Genomic DNA, 18,047 nt, shown 5'->3' on the forward strand with positions numbered 1-18,047 from the left:
TTTTGGATTAGATCATCGACTTAATGAGAGAGAGAGAAAAAAAAATAGCAAAATCCTTAGGAAACCCCGAACTTCAAAGTCTTCGTTTGCAAAAGTAACACGTATTTAAAAAAGAAATCTGTCAGTGAAGGTGATCAATATATGTTGTAAAATTTGCAATACTTGAAAATTATAATTCAAAGATCACCAGATTATCGACCGTATCGATGAAAAATGCAACGTCAAAGTGATTTTTCTGTACTCTAAAGAGGCACATATAAGATTTCCAGATTCAGATATTCAGCGAAACTGAAATAAGCCTGAAAATAAAACGTTTTTATTCGCGTGTAATATTCAATTCGACAAAATTAGATGTACGAATTCCATCACTATCGATAAAGAAACAGAGACATATTTTATGGGGTGCTTCCAGAGTTGGCAGATCATTGAAAATAAAAAGAAAAGTGCCGCGCGAGCTGAAGTTCGAAAAAAATGTAGCGAACTTTTGCAGCTTCCGGACTCCCAAGTCTCATGGAAATTTAATAAATGCGTACGTATGAAAGTTCCGGCGATGGTTGTCATAAACCAGTCGGTGCACGGTTTGTTTTAGTCATAAAGTACGAGTTAACACCGTGGATAAAATTCGCACGCTGCACCTCGAGGCGGATTAAAACTCGACGAAGGAATTCCGCGCGTCTCGCCAGATGTTTACGACTACTTTCAAACGTTCCCTCAGGGCTATCTTTTAGTCTCTTCTTCTATTACATATATTATAACCTGTCAAGTCGAACGCTGCGTTTACATTCGGATTAAAATGCGGATGAAATTTTCGTAGGTCAAAAACGATCAATTTCGAAAATACTCGTCATCAAATTAGCAGTTTTTCGAATAGCTCGCGCAGTTTTAAGATTAATAAAGATCAAAAATTTGTCCAACTCGAAGCTGTATTCGAACTGAGTCGATTTTGAATTTCTGATTGGTTTCGAAGCGTGCGATAAAAGCGTGTAAAATTTGTCACACAACTGAGAGAAAGTGACGTAGAATTCGAGAGTTGTTTGAGAAGTTGTACGATTCTATGTTTTCGTTTAGCGTTGTAGTAGGTCGGGGATGACCGTTCGACCAAACGGAAACGCGATTAAGACAGACATGATTAACAGGCGGTGGCTTATTTTTGTGATGTACATACGTACATACGTGTGTACAAGTAAACGATGCGAGACATCGTTGGCCTGCACGTCGAGTCGCGTGGTTTATTCAGCCAAGCGATCTTGTTTTAGGTGCTTTTGCTTTGGAGTAAACGCGCGAGCGTTGGAGATGTCTGGCAGTAACTCGATAGTCGAATTGTTTGCCCAATTCGGCACAATTAAGGCTCGTTGCCCCCAGAAGATGGAGAAGAAGACGAAGAAAATTGGCTCGTACACCCGTCGCAAGAAATTTCGAATCCCTGGAATTGGACAAATCTAGAATGAGGTTGGTAGGATAAATAAAATCCCCAGAAGTTGGAGGGTGCCAAACAATCGGTGAGACTGAGCGATTGTAAACGTATTCTTTATTTTTTATAATAATTTAGATTCTAGATCCTTTTATTCCCTAAATCACAGCCCAGAAAAGCGTCTTTCATTTGCCCGTTTTTATCCAATTAGACCAGTAAAGTCCCTAAATTTGAGGAATTTCGAATAACGTTAGCAGAATGAAAATCCCTAGCATTTGAGAAGATCCGAAGAACGTAAAACGAAGAACTAAAAATTGGTTATCGATGCATGAATTCAATGTTGGACGTTTCTAATAATACATTTCTGTAGCTTAATCACACTGGTGAATTTCCTGTTACTAAAGAATTGAAATAATGTGATTCACTGGAAGCAAAATGAAAATCCCTAGAATTGAGATGATTTGAAAGATATAATAAAAAAAACTAAATAAAAACTGGTTATCGATAAAAGAAATTCGACGCTGGACGTTTCTAGCAACATAATTCTAGAGTTTATTCACACAAGCGATTTCCTGTTAATAAAGAATTGAAAAAATGTGGTTCACTCGAAGCAAAATAAAAATCCCTGGCATTGAGATGATTGAAAAAATATCTGATTCACTCGAATTGTAGGTCACAATTCCTGCAAATTTTTCACTTTTGTGCGCACGACTGTATGACATGAAAAATATCAATTTATGTGATCGGGTGTACACTAGTCGCGGGATTACTAGCCGAGTTTTTTATAACGCAATAAGTTGCCACTTACACACGTGTGCGCCACGTGGCGCAGACTTTAGAGGAATGACTCTCCTTTTACGTTTGTTTTTCTTCCAACTCGCAGCTTGAATTCCAGACTCTGAAGTAAAGTGCAAAACGAACCATCAAATGGTAAGCAAGATCCCCGATTCCTTAATTGAAAATCCAAAAATAAAAAGAATAAAAAAAAAACACTGTTTTAATAAATCAACGTTTAAATTTTTTCCCTCCTTTGCTTGTTAGAATTGTTTTTGACACACCGAGGAAATTCATTTATTTAAACAATCTTTACTTAACTAAACAGGAGTAAGTTTGGAAATTTCTGAATAACCGCCGTTATAGCCAAAAATCAAATTCGAACGCGACATTCTATGATGTTAAGTACAGTTTTTTGATATTTACATACAAAGATTACGAAAAATCGACCTGTAACCGTAACCAAGAATTTTTTCGAAAGCGGTTTAATACACAACAATTTAAAATAACGATCAACAGGTGTTTAAAATTCGAGCCGCATGTTATCGTCAAGGAGTATATAATTAGCTATGAATACCTGCATTGATATCATTCTCATTCTTGATTCATTGCAATCATATATATATATATATATATATATACATTATATGTACGCATGTATGTACGTATGTAATGTTATAATACATCCACAGTTTTGTCATTACGCTTTGTTCCTCAAGTAATGTGTGTGTATGAGTGTGTGAATATAAATGCGGTTTGCGCAATAAACATGGCGGCCTCACAAACACGTGTATGTATATATATATATATGTATGTATGATATATATACCTATATATATATTATATACGCACGTCATAGGTGCCATGCGCGTGGTTGAAATAAATAATGAGGCTAGAACAGTCGGAATAAACTGACGATTGATTCTATCCAAGTCTTTTCGGAGCCTCCGAGGTTACATCATTAATTTCATTTGTTGGTTGCAATTATCGAGCGATAGGAATTCGGAATTTCTTGCGTGTCAGGTCGTCACCAAAAATGTTTCACCTTCATCGATTCTCGACTTCAATCGAGTATTGAATATATGTATATGTTAAGAGTCTTCCCAGTTTAGACAATTTTTGATAACAGGGTCTCAAAGATAAAGAAGAAGAAGAAGAAGAAGAAGAAATATTTGAAACACTAATTGAATACTGAATAGACAAGATACAGTCGAGATTTCTTCACTTACCATTGTAAAACGATATTTGTGTGGTAGATATGATAAGTTGAGGGTAATTTGTAACCGGGAACTTACCTGAAACATAGGAGATGATAAACTTTGTTAGTAAACAATGGTAATTGCCGTACTAAATTTACCATGCAAAAAAAAAAAAATTAAAAAAAAAAAAAAAAACACTATGAATAGCTATATAATAAATGGACTTCGTGTTATACTGACATTAAAAATGAACACAAGCTTCCAGATTCAAAAAATGTTTTAAGTTTCTCTATTGTTAACGAAGAAAAGTTCGATTATTAAGATCGACGATGTTTCTGTTTTACGTTCAGCAACAATTTATAATATATACATGCGTGAGTGTGTTCCGTTTTCGTCTCTTACTTGATAAACAGTTCACAGCAAAACAAAATATTCGATCCACATGGAAGGATAACTTTGAAATTCAATTTTGAATGCCCGCTCTCAAAATTCAAAGTTTTCCCATTCAGAAAACGTGGAGGGATGTAATTTTTTTTTCCAACTGTTGCCAGTCAGCCTCGTTGAATGATATAACTTTCATCGTGAATGAATATTACACAGAACTAAATTTTCTACCAAATTGTGTGGTATTAATTTTTTGTTTCAAAGTCAATAGCTAATTAGCCTTTATGATGACGTTTGAAGATGACTTTTATCTTACGTCAAATTGAGTTACGAGGCTTATTTTTATATTCGAACGGTTTAAGCTACGGATTGCACTCAACGAACATTTTTGTGCAATAATTGACTCTCTAAAAAAATGCATCCAATAACAAATAAAAGAAACGATTGGAAAACTTGGAATTTCAAGAACAACCCTTCAGAATTTTATTCAAGGTATACCCATCCGAAGTTTAAAGTTGAATTTTATTTTTCTGCGGTAACATATTTTTTTACTTTCTGTGTACACACAAGTTTTTCAAGTATGAGTCAAAAAAGAAAAAAAAAAAAAAAACGTCGCCTCTAAACGGCACATCCGAATATCCATTTCTGTATTTCTCTTCTCTTTACACGCAGCTTTGTAATACATCAACGCTCGCTTTGCTCAAACAATTTTTTTTTTTTTTTTTTCTCTCCCTCTCAGCGAACTGTGGGACCCCATATAACCAAATCCACAATTGCAAAATACACTGTTATGAGTTGCGACACGCTCGATGGACACGAAGCCTCGTTTTACCCACGTTATTCCGCTCTTTACACCTCCTTGTGTATACATACGTATAACTATATGTACACATAATATCTATACACGCATGTATGTTACATGCACACGCGGTTAATACACCCACCGACCTCTATACAGCAATGCGCGCGTCCCTGTTCTACTCTTTTCTAACGGAATCCCGTGGGCTGAGCAGCTCACGATTTCCCCATTAAATCCTGCAACGCTGCGTAATCACGTTCCGTTTGCATTCTTTACCACCGTTGAGGGGACATTGGCGAATTTAAAAACCCGCATCTTTGATTTTATAACGCTTGGTATTCGTGGAAATGAAGTTAAAGATGGAGGATAAGAAACAAGTATTTTTGCAAGTCTTGAACGAACGACGTAAACTAAGGTTGAGGATCGAATAGTAGAATGGTCAGAATTAAAGAAAAGAAAAAAAAAAAGTAATTACATTTTCACACGCGCGAGAATTAAATATTCACAGAACTGAAAAGTGTCGAGAGAAGGTGAAAAAATAGGAAAACCAAAATCCAGTATTTAGGATCCTCGATTATTCTGAAATTCTGAATTTAGTTTAGAGGATTCTGTATTTCGAACATCTGCAACTTGAAATTTCACAAGAATCAAACGTTCGAATTCTATAAGATTCGATATTACATTTTCTACTTTTTGAACTTCGTCAAAAAGAAGCAGGAATACCGATACGAAAATTATTTTAGTGCCTCTGAGTATTTTCTCAGAATGAGAAGAATTCAACATATTTCCGTTGCACCGAATTCGCTCGGTTCTGAGAATTCTAACCACTGTCATTTTCGTTGTCGAGTTGGAAATTTACAGGTTTAAGCAACAGGTCCGACGGTACGAAACGCGGAAGAGCCGATTCAGCTCCAACAGGTTTAAAACGGGTTTCGATTATGGTTCGCACCTGTTCCGCAGCCCAATCTTCCGCAATGGATTTTTGCGCAACTCGACTGCAGCATTCCTACGAGACTGCTATGCAGCCGTGAAGCGCATGCGCAGTTTTACGGATTACGCGGCCTTATGAGGCCCACGCTAAGCCGGTCGGGCCGCGTTGCGTCACGTTCAGAGATTACGAGCAGGCTGACCTACTCCCTTTTCTATTTTCTATAGAGACAATTCGAACCTTGAGCGCGGCTTGAAGAAGCGGCGAGGTTTTTTTTTACCAAGGAGGTTGACGGGCTGAAAATATATATTTACTTTGAATTTAATGTACTACAAGATTTATGATGTTTCTTCTGCATGCGTAGAAATTGAAAATACAGCAATTATGAAGAAAAGTTTAGATATCAACGTTTCATCTTAATTAGATTCAAAATGGTGAAGAATTTAATAAATTATCTCAACTTTATTATTTATTTTATACGCCAGAAGACTATTTTTTACAATTCTACCGAAATCATATTTTTTTTTTTAATTATCTCATCACGAATCTTCGGATATTCAAATTTATGATATAGATTGAGCGTCATACATGATCAACCAATAGCAATATTAATATGATTACTGAAGAAATACTGTTTTAGTGAATCGGTATGAAATAGTCTTCTAAATAAAATTAACTTTGGTAAGGTGAAACCGAACGAGTCTACGACATTTTACATTATTTCGAAGTGATTTTAAACGACTCTTCGATATTTATAATCTTTTGTTTACGATTGCAGTATTTTTCAATTTTATATTTTCAAACAAGTGATATTCCATAGCGTGTTGAAATCAATAAAGAGTGTTGATTTTTGATTCACCAATTCCCTAACACTAGTGTTTAATTAAAAAATCAGTAATTAGCGAGGAATTGTTTTTTCTACAACTGGTAAAAATTTCTTTTATTCCAGCAGCAGTAGTTTTTCCTCTTTCTTTCTCTCTCTGCAGCTGCAGTGTCATTTCATTTGAAAGGCATATATACAGCGATTAGAGTTGACGAGTGGAATTACGAAGCGTCACATTATGCAAATTGCATTACGCACTTCGATTGCGCGGCATTAGAAGCATACGAAGTTCAAAGCAGTCGGTGATGCGGTGCAATTGTTGTTAATTCAATCCGGATTATACAGCTTACACAGCCGTTCACTCGTGCCGGCGACAAAGGCCAAGGACGCATGCGTTTTACACTTATAAGTTGTTACGCACTTTTAGCCAATCAGAAATTCTAATAGTTAACTCAGCACGTTGCAGTGATTGAAAAACGCACTGGCGAACTTTGCACGCTGGATTTCCAAATTGCCAGGATTTCTGAGAAGGCAAAACCACGATACGACTATTCTTGCCATCAATTTGTTTCGCGTGGGATAAATATCGATGAATTATGAATCCCAGAGTCCATTTGATATTAAAAATAAAATGGCAGGTGGGACGCAGCGGCCATTTTGACTTCGAATCGGGAATCTAAACGAAATGTCACTTGAAAGAAAATTATTTTGTCGTATAGTTTACGAAATTCTGACGTCTTTACACGACTAACATACGTAAATTGAGTTGAGCCACGTTCGTCAAAATTGGGGTACGCGCTGCAGTGATTGAAAAACGCACTAGCGAACTTTGCACGCTAAATTTCTAAACTGCCAAGATTTCTGAGAAGGCAAAATCATGACACGACTATCCTTGCCATAATTTTGTTTCGCGTAGGATAAAGATCGATGAATTATGAATCCCAGAGTTCATTTGATAGTCAGAATAAAATGGCAGGTGGGACAGTAGCGGCCATTTTAATTTCGATACAGGATTTCGAACCGAATTTCATCTTTCAAAGAAAATTGTTTTGTCGTACAGTTTACTAAATTCTGACGTCTTTGCACTACTGACGTACGAAAATTGATTTGAACCGCGTTCAAAATTGGAGTGGAATTCCTAACCTCAGGCGATTCACTCATAATTTCCGTGTTCTTCGCCGATGAACCTGGGGAATTAATTAATGAAAAATCATGATTTTCATACGAATAACTCTTTGATTTTTCACACATTCGCTACGCCTGGCTACCGTATCGCGTCCTTGAGGAATTGCACCATCGCAATGCATAACGCTTCGTTCATTTCACCTCACAATTACCTGCATATAACGCAGGTACGTATGCACTTGCATACATCCACTATAGATCGGATCAAGTTGCCTTGCAATATGAGTATACGTATATCCGTACCGATAGCACGTAACAATCGATGGATGCAAGCGCACCGGCTAATCTTTCGAACGTTACACCGTGCATCGTTGCAGCTCGTGTTCGACGCAACGAAACCGCTGATAATGCGCAGTGGAGTTTGTGTAAAACATCGACGCAGTGGAATGGTAGTTGAAAATATGAAATAAAGAAAAATGGAAACACACGATTATAGATGAACTGTGTAAAAAATTTTTTACTACCGATAGTTCCAAGAGCTTAGCAATTTTTTTAAACATCTTTTTTGAATATGCTTTATTAGACATTTTACGAGGAATTGAAGACGATGGAAAATGAAAAAAATACTCCGGTGTGAAGATTTGAAGACATGGTCATGTTTCTTGCCACGTGAAATCCGATTCGATTATACTTTTACCTCTGAACTCGATATATGATTCGAGAAATATTGGATTCCCTGAAGAATTGAATGAAAAGAGGGGAGGATATAATACTTTACAGCTATTTCGCGTCGTGTTTCACATTGCCTGAATCATGCTACAATGGTGTTATAATTTTATAGTGAAAGAGATCGAGAACGATATAAAATTCTAGCTAGCTATTTATAAAAGTTGGTTAAGTTGGTGAAGTCAGAGGCCACGGAAGATTGGTGAAAAATCACTTTTTCGTAAATGTTTAAGACTTGTATACTCGAATTTATTACGATTTAACGAAGTTCATACATTTCTTAAGTCACCAAAAAGAAAAAAAGTCTAACGACTCCTTAGCTAATCAAGGACGTTTTTCGAATGTGTAAACAATTAAATATCAAAAACTTCCTAATGATTCTAACAGCTGTTGAACCTTGCTCGATATTTTCATAACCTGTCAACGGGTTAGCTTGCTTTTTAGGAAAAAATTTCCATCGATTATCTCATCGCTACGGATTTTATGTGCACGGGGAGCTGGAATTTTAACGACGCTAACCTGCAGCTCCTAGAACTTCGAAGTCACCTAAAACACTTCATACATTTCGCCACGAGTTGGAAGAAACGCAACTGGTGCGTGGAGAAAGTTTCTCGGCTATTAACCAGCCGAGTTTCTGCCTGCATTGGTAGAAAAGAGACGGATAACTTGACGAGGGAAATCATAGGAAAAAAATAGAATAAATAAACACACGATAAAACGGTTTCTTTCCGGTCGTGTCGATATTTTATTACTGTTGCGCGGCTATTATCCATTTAATTTCACTGCAGTTTGTCTAAATTGCATTAATTTTTACGATCCATAGAATTTTGGTATTACCGTAATTAATTTAGGCGAAAATATAAACAAACCACAAAAATGTCAAGATCAAGTTATTTAAAATGCAAAACTGAACTTCTTTGAAGACGAATTTTGCTGACATGATCCGTTTCTTGAACGGATAAAATAATCAATTACCGCAAATTTGAGTGAATAAAACTGAGTTGTTGAGAACTTTAAGAAGATTAAATCTCTGTTCTAGATTATTCAAAATCTTAACATTGTTTGTCAAATTATGATACATTGATGACCATCGTAAATCGGTTTTTAACAATGTTATCCTGTTTCTCAATGAACGATTAACCTAATCGATTGCGATCACCTTTAAATGAAAAAGTCGAAAATATAAGACGAAGAAAAAATGCATAATCACAAGTGACTTGTAGGAAATTAACTTACGATAATTTGTTATGCATCACGAGCTATACTTGATTATTAATATTTAAAGAAATAATAGTAAAAATTACATGAAAAATATGTAATTACTCGAAGATTTTAGAAAATTCGACCTCCCAAGTGTACATTTTTGGGATAAAAGTGATTGTCAAAAGAAAACCTAACTTAACCTAACCTAACCGGATTCGAAAAATGTAGTTACACGATATTTTAATACCGCTACATGAATTTAATTGTTTCGTCTCGAAGCAGTTTGGTGCCGATTTCGCGCCTAACAAATTCCTAAACCGAATTCTCGCTGGTCAAAGACACTGAGAGTCTTTAAAACATAATAATATTTATAACTGCAATATCAATCGCACGAGTGTTATGTGAGTCGTATTTCGTCGAGAGCGCACTTCCGGTGAGTTTACCCATCGCGACATTCCGCTTCCTATTAAGGAGCTACGTTTCAATTAAAAACTAAAGCCAGCTGAGTACATAATCGAACAATAGGAAGTTTCCAAATGCTCGTAACGTAATTCGTGGCTGTTGAATATCAATCAGAAGCGCAATGACGACGAGATGCGCGTTTTAATTTGCTGCGAATATGTTACGACGGTAAGTTATTTCATTCCGGTAAAACTTTGACGTGCAGATTCTGAGGAGCGTTTTTCTTTCCTGTATTTAAAAAATTTTCAGTGATTTTGTTCTACCAACAATTTTAGTAAATTTTAAGCTTGGGATAATTTGCAATTAAGTTTGTTATGACGTTATTTTGAAATCAGTCAGCTTGTTCCATCCAACATTTTCTGAGAGCAAAAATACATTGGTTTTTCTGCTCATGGCCAACGAACTCGTAATTCCTATACTAACAAATTTCGCTCCAGAATTTTTTTTTTTCGAGATACGAAACCGTTCTAATTCAATTTATTAATGGTCGTACAAACAACAGCTGCATTATCACCTGAATTTTATTAAATTGATTCAGCTGTAAATGAAACTCGGTTTAATTTGCTGTCAGAGTCGGCTTAAAAACTACGTAAAAAAAAAACGAGAGCAATTCACTCCTGTTTGTACAGCTTTGATGCTGAATTCACTTGTTCCACTCCGTTTTTACATTTGCCGATTTTATTTTCCGTCGATCTTTCGCGGCTAACCGCCATTTTGTCTTCACGCCCCCGAGGAAACGCAAAGAGCGAAATTTGAAAATCGCCAAATTTAGATGCCGACGATATGAAATAAGAATTAAATTTTGATTGTAACAGATTTTCGTTGAAAATTCTACCGCATATGTACATCGACAGACATTTTTTTTTTTTTTACTGTACCTCCGTTCTGTTTGGTTTCTTTTTTTTTTGATTCGAAAAACATTCCGTACGTAAGTGATTTTCTATCGGATATTAAAAATCACGTCAAAAACAGGAACAAACCGAATTTGCGTTCCGGGAGTTTAAAAATCGGTGCAATATTTCGACTACAAATAACTTTCAAGATAATTGCACGAATAATTTTTTATTAGCACTATTTTCAGAGAAAGAAATATCATATTTCTGGTCCAGATCTGCGCTGGCGTGAAAATTACGATCAATACGTGGGTGATTAAGTTTTGTAAAGATAAAAAAATATGATTGCCTTATCGATACTCGGTCGGTAATCAAGATTTGATGGATCACGTGACCTGCAATCGATACTGCAAAGACCGTTGCATATCGTTTTTGGCAAATTTTTTTTTATTTTTCTCCTCGTTGCGAAACGTGGGCGAGATTAGAAAAAAACTACACAAATGGCCGACGCGACAAAAAGATAATTCAGTTACTCGGAAGCGATTCAACCGTGACCTTGTGGATTATTCTTCGTTTTTCAGTACCGAAAAAAAAAAAAAACTGGCCGCGTGTATCACTTATGTAGGTACAGGTATCCGCATACATGTATGCATGTGTGTCATACCAAAACACCCGTGAAGCGCAAAGAGGAGAAAAGAACAGATTATAATTTCTCGGCGTAAAGCAGACGCTTGTGATAATTTGCATATATTGTATACCGCACCTGTGTGTTTACAAAGATTTAGCAATAATAATAACAATAAAAATAATAAATACAGTATGATTGTTTCGTCACTTTCTCAGATGTCGCAGCCACGCTGCTAATTCATGCTCGAGGTTATTTCTTTACAAGTCGCTATAATTAATGTTTTCACTTCATATGATAAGCGAAAAATATCATTTATCGATGGATCGATTGAAGAATTGTATGTCTTGAAATTAAAAACAAGTTGAATGTTGACTGGTTTTTGCCTAATTAAGGAAATAATAAGTCATCATGATTATTTCAAAGTTTGACCATAAGTTCGATCATCGTGTTGTTGATGTGAGATGTAATAACATCGTCGATAACCGAAAGTGCAAAGAATTTGTATCTCAATATAAACATAGATTCTTATTTCTGAAAAAATTTGTTTCAATTCGAAAGGAAGAATCGTCTCCTATCCTGACTGCTATAACTTTGTCCAAGTTTCAAGAAGTGCGGTTTTTAAGAGATTTGAATTATTAGAAACTTGTTTTTTAATATACATATTCTGATTATTGAATAATTGCCATTCAAAATCGGGTATTTGGTTAAGAGTCAAAATTAACAACAATTACGTTGAATCGCATCAGGCTGATAGGTTAAAAGTCACACCTTGAAATACGGAACGATAAAATGTAGACTTAATCGCTATTTCGTAACTTCGGAATTGTCTGGATTGCGGTAAAGTGTAAATTTCCACTTTGAAATATAGCAAAGTAGTTCTAAACTCGCAGAATAAACGTTTAAAAACTCCTAGGGGGTGAAAATCTTGCCATTACTCTAATCAACCTCAAAAAAATCCCTTCAATTTTTTTTAACCATTCCGAGCTTTGACTTTAGTGGGTTTCAGATCCATTTTGCGAAGTGATGGAATTCATATGATTAGGAATCGTGAAGTTGAAGCAAGAAAAGAAATGATGACAATATTTAATAAATTCAACCACTCTTTAGGTCCACAAGATAGCAACCAAAAAGAGGAAAATTTCAGCGGAAACTTCGTACTGAGTTCTTTTTCTTGAAACATTCTGATCATGTATAAAATATTCATTAAATTACATAAAAATCTTCAAATTCTCCATTGCAATTTTCCCAAAAATATGTACAGTAGATTTATAAAAACGTAAAATGAAAAAATTGCACCCAAGCTTTAAAATTCTGGAATCTGCAGATCAAAAATTCCGAAACTCCAAATCTTAATATCCATACATAAATATGTATGCAAAATGCAATTTGCTGAGTTTCGCTTTAGCGAAATATAATCCTTTCTCAAATCTTCGTATTTTTTCATCTCTCGGGATTTTGAGCTACTTGCATTCCAATATTACAAACTTTGAATGATCTGAACCTTAAAATATCGATTAAATGAAATCATTGTATCGTTTGAAACCTTCAAGATTCAAAACCACCCCAACGCATTTCACAAAACGTTTAATATTATACCTGGAACGGAATAGGGCATAGTTTGTGCCTGCGGTGCCCAGTAAGCAGGACTGATGGCGGGATAGTGTGCGTGGGATCCGAAATGAGCCCCGCTGTACTGTTTTCTGCTCTTCATCGCCATCGGACTTTAGGAAGAATTAATTCTCATATCACGAAGTAAGGAATTCGCCGTTAAACAGCTTCAAATTTTCCTAGGACGATTTCCTCTTTCTTTCACTCTCTATCACACCATCCGCACTTGGCAGTTCGTATAATATAATGTTTGCTCACGCAGCGAATAGTTGCCAAACGCGATTATTTATCGCCTCCCTCTAATCCGGTGCATCCAGCCACCTGTTCCACCGTCGGGCAGGAAATTCGCCCAATAAACTAGTCGGAACTCGTTTGAATTTTCATTTTTTTTTTCAATGTTGTTTTTTAATCTTTTTTAGTGCAACGTGGAAAAGCGAGAATATAATCAATGAAACAAGACAGAGACGCGAACGTTGATGCGATTGAATAGTTTAGGTTGGACGATAAAAAAGAAACATACTGTTATTTACTTATTTTTCTTATTTCGAGCCATTGACTTGAACTTGAATGTCAGAAAACTATTTTCAATCTTGATCACGAGCAGCGAGTCGAGTACATAGAATTTTTCTGCATCAGTGACGACGCCGACTGAAATGCATGCGCGGACTCCAGCTGCGTTCAACTAATTGCACGCTCGCGTTAACAATCCCGTATAACAGTTAAATTGTAGGTATATACACATTATGCAATAACCGAACCGCCCCGTAGTTGCGTAAGAATCGCCAATAATAGCCACGGTCGTATTTTCTTATAGTTTCCCTCTCCTGTATTTCATTATTCACTACCTTTTTTATTTACTTCATCTTTTCGTCGAACAATACACAACACCGGTATTTACACTGCACAGTTATAAAAAAAGGTCGAAGGATTTTAAAGAGCGATCGAAATCATAAGAAAACCTTCAACAAAAACACAGGAACATGGATAAAATAATTACGCACTTTTAAGGGAAAAAAAGAACGCGCGCTTTGAATAAACGGAACGCGCAGAGTCAGTCGGACGCATGTCACCGCACTTTGATTTTCGGTTTTTAACGGAGCCACGCGGCTCGCGGCTTCACTGTTCAAAAATCAGATGGAACTGAGAACCCAGGGGGAGGGGGAGAATTTTTCCGCTCTCAGCTTGCGGAAGAAGCGCCCTGGACAACGCGCGACACGGTCTACAGGGAGTCGCTCAACAAGTGCTACTATCTCTGAGCGGCAAGTCTGAAAGAGTCGAGGCGACAGGCGATCGCAGCGCTCTACGGCCGATTCGAGAGACGTCGACAGCTGATCCCGACAATGAACACGTGACTGATGCTCCGTGAATCAGTAGCTCAAGCCTGGTGGAGCAATTGTTCCAGAAAAGGGGCGGTGGAAGGAAGGGGCGAGTCTGGGATCTAAGAGTGTCAACATCGACATAATGAAGCGCGAGACTTGGATGTAAAGTTTATGTTGCTTCTGTTGTGCTTTAGAAACGATTCTGTTTGACTTGCAGACGATATTCCTTTCAAGAGAATGACCAATCGAAAAATAATTCATTTGTGATTACAAGATGGTCGCACGTTGAGTAATCGTAGAATTTATGGATTTGTTAGATGGGATGATTTTTCTAAAAATTGAAAACCAGAAGAATTTATAAAATTATCAACGACAGATCGGATAACGATTTTTCGTTTCAGATCGATACAATCTGGCTGTAACTTTCGTAAATTGTTGTGATTGTACTATGCAATTATGTAACTAATTGTATTTAAAACACTATTTTTTACAATCTTTCAAAATGATTGGTATCATTGAATATTGGGTTTTCTAAGATTTAACAGTTATTTATTTCAATCAAAAAATAGCAATTCCGAATTAACTGATGTGATCGAAAAGTTATCAAACTGGACTTGGAAAAAATAGGTTTTCCCAATCAATTAATTAGAATTGTGAAATAAGATCAAACGAATTGATGAAAATTTTAATCATTTTGAAGTGACACTTGAAATTAGTAATGTCATCTGACAATAAGGTCTGTATTATCATTTGACCGTGTATTTATTTGTATTTTTAGGAAAATTATAACTTACGAATATATCGAATCCGAAAATATCGAATGTGCGGCTATCTAGTAATGAAATCGACAAGTAGTATAGAATTTCCATTTTCACTTTGCCTCGACTATTCGACAACAGAATTATTCGTTCTCTGAATATTTTTTTTTCGTAAATGATTGTCTAGATCCAAATACGAAACGGATACAGAATATCCGGATCAATATAGAAACTGCCGAAACGCACAAGATTGTAAAAATGTTCCTTGACGTTTTTCCAAAGCTGTACACGAATTTTCATGAATGACCGTATATTCTATTTTGTTTATCTTTTTGACACCTCGACCTTCAAAAAATCCCAAGCTTGATGTTCAGTTTTCAACAGGATTGAATTGGTTATTTTCTTCTTCATTCCTCGTTTGATGCAGGTACTTTTTTCATAAATGTACATTAATCTTCGATAGTAGAACGACGTTAAAACCGTACAAGTATTTTCTCGTAAACGATTCGCTCAGAGTTGAAGAACCATGGACGCAAACAAAGTTGATGAAGACTAGACATGAATATGTCGTTATAAACCGGAGCCAAAATAACCAGCGAAACAAAAAGCCTACGTAATATATTTTCGGCGGCGGATCGAAGGTCGTTTGTTATGCAGCATATTTTCTTTCCTTCAAAGAAGCAAAGTAGGAATTTGTGGAGGAGAATTAGAAGAGGGAGGGCTTTGAAATTTCGTTGTGGACGTCGACAACGGTTAGGAAAAAAGATAAGGAAAAAAGAGACGCATAAATAAGCTTTTCACGAGGCTTGAATAACCAGCGTGACGAGTCCGCGTTTGTGGCGACGAGAACTGCAGAAACGCATATAAGCGTCATTCACTCGGCTTATACCGTTACACACACTCATTTGTATGCGACTTCAGGCCTGTTTTCGGCCCGCCTTTTTCCTGCCTACGTCCGAAACGACTTTCGACGACTAGCACTAACCCACTGCCCACATTATTTCATGCGTCCGCCATTGACGGGTGATTCTTTCCGCATTTGTTTCGCTAAGTTCAACCGATGAATGCAGTTTTTGATCCCTTACGATATCTAATTCGCAGTCAAAACATGTTTGAATCAATTTCTCCAACATTTGTGCTCCCAGAAGTCTGGATAAATTAGTATATTACGTAACAAGGAGGCAAAACACGATTCTTTATATAACAAGAGTATGTTGCGCGTTTTTTCACGAAGCACGATATTGAGGTTATGGCCGCGTAATGTCAAATTTGTTCGCAACAGCGCATGCGCACAGTACAGAACCACTTCTAGCTTTAACTTCTAGGACTGAAAAGTGGTATTTTCTGTATTCCACGTATGCGCATTCGCAGACTCACTCAATCGTCATTGAAAGGGTCACCTACTTTGTGCACGGAAAACAGGTATAAAAAACGCGTAAAACATGCTCGCATTATATAAAAGTTTTTTCACAATGAAAAATACTCCTGAACCGACTATGTAAGGGATCTTTGAATAAACAATAGTGATATTAATTTGGAAATTAGACTAATTAACATTAGATTAATTAAAATATCGACAAAAATCGTAACATCCATTTAGAATTTAGTCGTGATTAATTTCTCGCTCACCGTGGATTCAATGTTCTCGAAAAAAATCACATTTAGAATTAAAAAATTCATGACGTGAAAGCAAAATTTTGAAAAAATTGTCGTATATTTAAGAGGTTACTCAACCATCTGTCTCAAATAAAATCCCACAGGAGTTCATATTACAACGAATAATATTTATTAATGAATAATAGGCTTTTACATTTCTTCACATTACGCGTCTCATTAGGAACTGAAGCTGGGTAGTGTCAGCCATAGAAAGTTGGTTATTTAGAGAGGACGTCTCGTACACATATGTGTCTAACTTGTCCATCGGACCTGAGCCAAACTATTTTGCATTCAGGGTATAACAAAATGGTGAGAATGAAATTATTGTAAAAAAAACGAAAGAATGAAATATCGTCAAGTTATTCAGGAATGATCCGAATATTATTTACGTGGATAGTTCGGCTACATGATACGCATCTAAGTGTATGTGAATGCCTATATTTCTGAGATAAGCTGCTTATTTGTTCGGGCAGCTATTAGCAGCTATAACAATACGCGGGGGCTGAAGCATGGCCGCCAAGCGTCTCCTTCGAGTGCCTAACAATTAAGTCGAGTATACAATGAGCGGAAAATAATGACTCATTAAAGTTCCGAACGGTATATTTAGTGTGTATGCAGTAGAGGTATTTAGGAAAATAACGGCGGCATCGGCTTCTCGACTTTATACGTGAGAATATCGATTCGCACACTATCGGATTCCTTACAAGTAGGTAAGTACGTTATATAAATGTCATAATTATGCGAGTTAAGAACTCCCAGTTTAATAATGTTTTCGTGCACGCGAAATTCCGCGACAAGCGACGTTATGAAAACATTTCAATTATACCTCGCGCTTCAATTTTACGAGCGTATAACGTGATGGCCGAATTATAATACAATCACGTGACCTACTCTCTCTGTTGTACGAATAAAAAAAATTATCCAGAATTCCTTCTTTTTTTTTTTTTCTGTGAGGGGATAAACATAAAGTACACTTTGGGAAATTTCTACATGCAAACGATCAGCTAGAATGAAGCCCGCTATAATCCTATGGGAATTGGGTTTCAGTGAAGTCGTTTGGATTTTTTTATGTGCTGCAGATCTTGGCATTGTGAAAAAAAAGTCTCCGTGGGCGCGACCCTCCGCTATGAATAGTTTCAGCGCTAAAAAAATGTTCATCCTATATCCAGTATTCCTTTGTGCAAGAAAAACAAAGCAAAAAATTATTATTTCTTGTAAATAAAACTTAGGGACGTAACCGCACATGCCAACTTTGAGTCTGTGGACTCGTCTTCTCCTCCAACTTCAATGATCTTACCTGTAGATAACGTCACCTGGTGGGATCCGGTGCAAATAGATGTTTTCAGTTCTTCGATGAAAAAATGGACATTTTAGATTATACAAAAAGGTCACTGTTTTTCAAATAAAATCT

General features: G+C 36.4%; 1 protein-coding gene across 13 annotated transcripts in view; it reads right to left on the minus strand.

The window, feature by feature from the left end:
- Positions 1 to 18,047, minus strand: part of LOC124175082 (CUGBP Elav-like family member 2) — a 378,071-nt gene that overhangs the window by 58,276 nt on the left and 301,748 nt on the right. The window contains exons 1-2 of one of the 13 annotated variants that reach the window (XM_046554962.1): positions 13,749 to 14,149; positions 12,892 to 13,017 (exon numbers count right to left, since the gene is read on the minus strand). The exons of the other annotated variants lie outside the window; for them this stretch is intronic. Coding sequence (XP_046410918.1) covers positions 12,892 to 13,012 — 121 coding nt within the window. The 5' untranslated portion in view covers positions 13,013 to 13,017; positions 13,749 to 14,149. Of the gene's footprint in view, positions 1 to 12,891; positions 13,018 to 13,748; positions 14,150 to 18,047 lie in introns of those variants that run through there. 13 annotated transcript variants of the gene reach the window in all.

The sequence above is a fragment of the Neodiprion fabricii genome, chromosome 2, assembly GCF_021155785.1.
Source record: "Neodiprion fabricii isolate iyNeoFabr1 chromosome 2, iyNeoFabr1.1, whole genome shotgun sequence".
Taxonomy (NCBI): domain Eukaryota; kingdom Metazoa; phylum Arthropoda; class Insecta; order Hymenoptera; family Diprionidae; genus Neodiprion; species Neodiprion fabricii.